This window comes from Sinocyclocheilus rhinocerous, unplaced genomic scaffold, assembly GCF_001515625.1.
Source record: "Sinocyclocheilus rhinocerous isolate Xijiao unplaced genomic scaffold, SAMN03320098_v1.1 scaffold3902, whole genome shotgun sequence".
Lineage (NCBI taxonomy): Eukaryota > Metazoa > Chordata > Actinopteri > Cypriniformes > Cyprinidae > Sinocyclocheilus > Sinocyclocheilus rhinocerous.
In genome coordinates this window covers 2,878-6,744 of record NW_015666076.1, presented here as the reverse complement: position 1 = coordinate 6,744, position 3,867 = coordinate 2,878, and the positions used below count along the sequence as shown (strand labels likewise).

The following is a 3,867-nucleotide window of genomic DNA, read 5'->3' as shown; positions in this document are numbered from 1 at the left end:
ACTTCAACCCAAATATTCAGATGTGTGCAGCACATTTTATGGAGGACTGTTTCCCAACCGGGGTGCCGCGGCAGGGGTGCCGTGTAAAAAATCCTTTTTTAATATTTTTAAATTTTCAAAAATTTCAAAAAAGCATCTATTATATAATATCCATTTCTGATGTCGCCAATAATTATAGATGCTCGGCTGCCGGCAGCATCAAAAGGCAAGCGAATAGTCTTGTAAAAGCAAAAATTCACACGAATGTAGTAACAAAAAACATTAAAGTAAATAAATAATTATAAATGCAATAACCGTAGACCAAGAATGGATGGCCTTTTACACAATTATATCAGAGCCTGTGAAAAGTTCGACTTGTCACTCCGCCATCTTGACACGCCCCCCCAAATTTACCTGGGTCTTCAGTCTATGATTAGCTCACCTCACCTCTTATCTGACAAGTCTTCGGGTTTGGGTTTATGGGGCTGTCACGTGATGAGCGAACGACTCGAAAAACCCGATGACTCGAGATTAACTAATCAATTCTCTTCCCGGTTCAGACTGCATTGGTTAAAGCTTATGGGGCTGTCACGTGATGAACGAACGACTCGGAAAAACCCGAAGACTCGAACCAGGTGAACTACTTGACTAATTCCAGTACAGAACCTATAGGATGTTGCGCATGCGCGACTGAACGAATCACTCCCCAAGACGACTCGTTCTTCCCGAGTCACATTAAAGATTCGTTCAAAACGAACGAATCGTTCAAGAACGACCCAACACTACCTACAGGATGGATCTGCTAGTGTCAAAGGAAATAGCTATTTTCTCACGTCAAAACTCCTCTTTGTGGTTTAGGGGTTTATGGTGCCATAAAGACAGCAGGGTGTCTGGGAGATCTGTGTGAATTAACAGGTGAGGAGGTGAGACAACACTTTAAGCCCTCAGTGGAATAAACACACAGCTAAAGCTCCACATTCCAGTCCAGGGAGGGTTGACAAAACAAACCAGGCGGAATGACTGGGATTAAACTGTTAGGATTGACAGAGCAGTAGACTGTGCTGTGCTTTTATCTGTCATTATTAGTTATTGTCAGTCATTCAGGATAGTGTGACTTTTATTTAATTTGAGATTTTATTTATGTACTCATTTTATGTATTATTTTAGATTTTATTTAATGTTTTAATTTATTTTATGGATTTATTAATTTATTATTACTTTAAACATAAAAAAATACTAGGACAATATTTTAAATTTCAGTTTATTGGGAAAAAACAGCAGAATGATATGAAGGGAAAAAATCAGCACACTTTCTCAAAAGATTCTATATGCTAAAGACATGCTGAAAAATAACATCTAACAAACTGGAGACAAGCATCAGTGCAGGAGAGTTTTTTGTTGGATGGAAGTGAAATCATAGAACCTACCAACTGTGCTTGAGAAACACTTGAAAAGGACCTTTTCCCTTTAAACATTAAAGATAAGGCAAACCCTACGCAGATGTCACATACTCATAAAGAGAGGCTCTACAAGCATAATAATAAATACCACAGCTTAACATCAACGACACTATGCTTAATATAAGCATAGTGTCTGATTGAATAATACACATGAACTAATTGATGTCAAACCTCTGGTTACATTTGTAGGGCTCTAATTCCACACCTATAGGATTGCATTGCTCCTGATGTTTACAACTAGTCTCCTTAAAAATATGTTTTTGTACTGACAGGTTCACTGTGATTGCCCATACACAGATAATCCATTGGAATGGCCACTCGAGGTAACAGTCACACCATTAATAACAATAATACCTTTTTAAAACATCATAAAATTCAAATAGCCTGAAAGTTACAATTCATCTGTCATTTTATCACCCTTAGGCCGAACTAGCCTGCCCATAAAAAGAATTGAGTTGGTCTTGTTGTCTTTCACAAGGAAAATGAAGGGATGGTCGGCGTAGAAGAGCTTCGGGTTCCTGATCTTCTCGCTACCATAAATGCTGGTGTCAAATGGGTTTCCCTCTGTGTCCCACTCCAAGGCAGAGGCATGGAAGACATTGGCGAGGTAAAGATCTTTCTTGCCAGAAATGTTGGACAGGTCTGCCTTAGACTTGTCCACAGCTTCAGTGAGACCAAGTTCTGCAAGATGTTTCTGCAAAGCAAGAGAAAAGAGCCTCATATATCATACAGAAAATATTGGTTGTGGTTATATAGCAACTATATAGCAAAAATCAGCCATATTTACCTGAAGGTCGTGGCTAACTTCCATGCTAACTTTAGGCAGAGAGATGGCGACTGCTCTCTCCTCGAGCTTGCTGACCCAGGTGTCCAGCTGCTGGCGAGTGAGCAGTTTCTCCAGCCTGTCCAGGGGCTCCACGTGGTAGGGCATGATGAAAATCATGCTGGACTTCTTATGTGCCAAAGGCATGCTGACCACAAGCAGCTTGTTCTGTGTGTCTTCATAGAAGCCGTAGATATCTGTAAAGTGCAAAGTTAAATAATGTTAAGTTCACTTGTAGGTATAGTAGATTTTGAGTAAGAGACTTCAAAACAAGCTGTTGGTTTTACCTGTGCGATGCATCATTGGAACAGAGATTGTGTGAGAGCGGGAAACCAGGAAACCACGGTTGTCAACCATCTTGTGGTGGAACTTCTCATCCCAGTGGGCTGTGGAGCAGGAATAAGCCATTAAAATGATTAATAATTAGATTGATCTTTCTAGTCATTAAACCACCATGTCAACAGAATGTTTTGTTACAGAAGTGCTTGTCTTTCAATTTTTGTTCAGGATAAATAATAAAATATATAAATTAATAATAAAATAAAATTGTAATTATTTAATTTAAAATGTTTAACTATTATTTATTATTAAAGTAAATATCAATGCTAACTTAAAAATATGGGAAAAGCCAGGACATAACAATTGGGGCTAGTTCCGAATCAATTATTACATATGATTGAATAATTGGTAATTAAGTATAATATCAAAGTAAATATCCATCCTAACAAAAAATTTATAAAAAAAAGTCATGACATAACAAATGGGGCCTGCCAAGGTCAATAATTAAATATAATTTAATAAATAATAATTAAATATGATTTAGACAGTCCTGGAACTATTAAGGTAAATATCTATTCCAACTAAAAAATAAATAAAAAATAGGTGGCATCAACAATTGAGTATAATTTAATAATAAATAAATATGATTTATATAGACTTTATTAAAGTAAATTAAACTATTAACTATTAACGTATTAACTATTAAAGTACATATTAATTGGGGGTTCATCCCGGATTAATTAATAAATATAATTTAATAATTTAATGTAATTTTATATATGACATCTTAAATTAAAAAAAGGCAACAGAAATACTTACGTTTAAAGAACATAGCGTTTACGATCATAGCCCCATCTGTGTTTTTCACATCCTTGGTAATTTCTGGCAGCTTTCCGTCAGTTGACTTGGCAGCCCACTCATTGATGGAGTTAATGGCGCTTCTCTTATCACGGAAGTTGATCTTCGAGTGTTCGTAGTTGTAGTGCTTCTTGCTGTTCTTGACAAAGTCGTCGGAAAAGCTGACAGAGCTTGGGCCGTACAGCCTGTTGCTGATCTTCCACGTGACTTTGCGGGCCTGGGGGTCGCTCACCTCATTCAGAAGCTCGGACAGGCCTGTGTGCAGGTGGTCATCCTTCAGGGCGTCAGCCTTCAGGAGACTCTTCACCTGGGACGCAGTGGAGGATTTCCCCCCCATGGCGACCATGCCCAGAGAGGAGGCCACCACCACAGGAGAGATGAGGATGTTGTCAAGATCCTTTTCTTTGGCGATATTGTGGTAGAGATTGAAGGCCAGGTTAGCGCTGGTGTCTGCCATGGAGGTTGCAT

The 3,867-nt window shown here is 38.4% G+C and overlaps 1 protein-coding gene across 1 annotated transcript; it reads right to left on the bottom strand.

Moving 5' to 3' along the window:
* Positions 1-1,244: 1,244 nt before the first annotated feature.
* LOC107731700 (serpin H1-like) lies at positions 1,245-3,862 on the bottom strand (the record flags this gene model as incomplete). The annotated part of the gene is made up of 4 exons (XM_016542846.1): positions 1,245-2,133; positions 2,227-2,459; positions 2,550-2,648; positions 3,361-3,862. Coding segments are annotated over 4 exons (1,137 nt in total), but the record flags the coding sequence as incomplete, so codon positions are not given.
* Between the last annotated feature and the right edge of the window lie 5 nt (positions 3,863-3,867).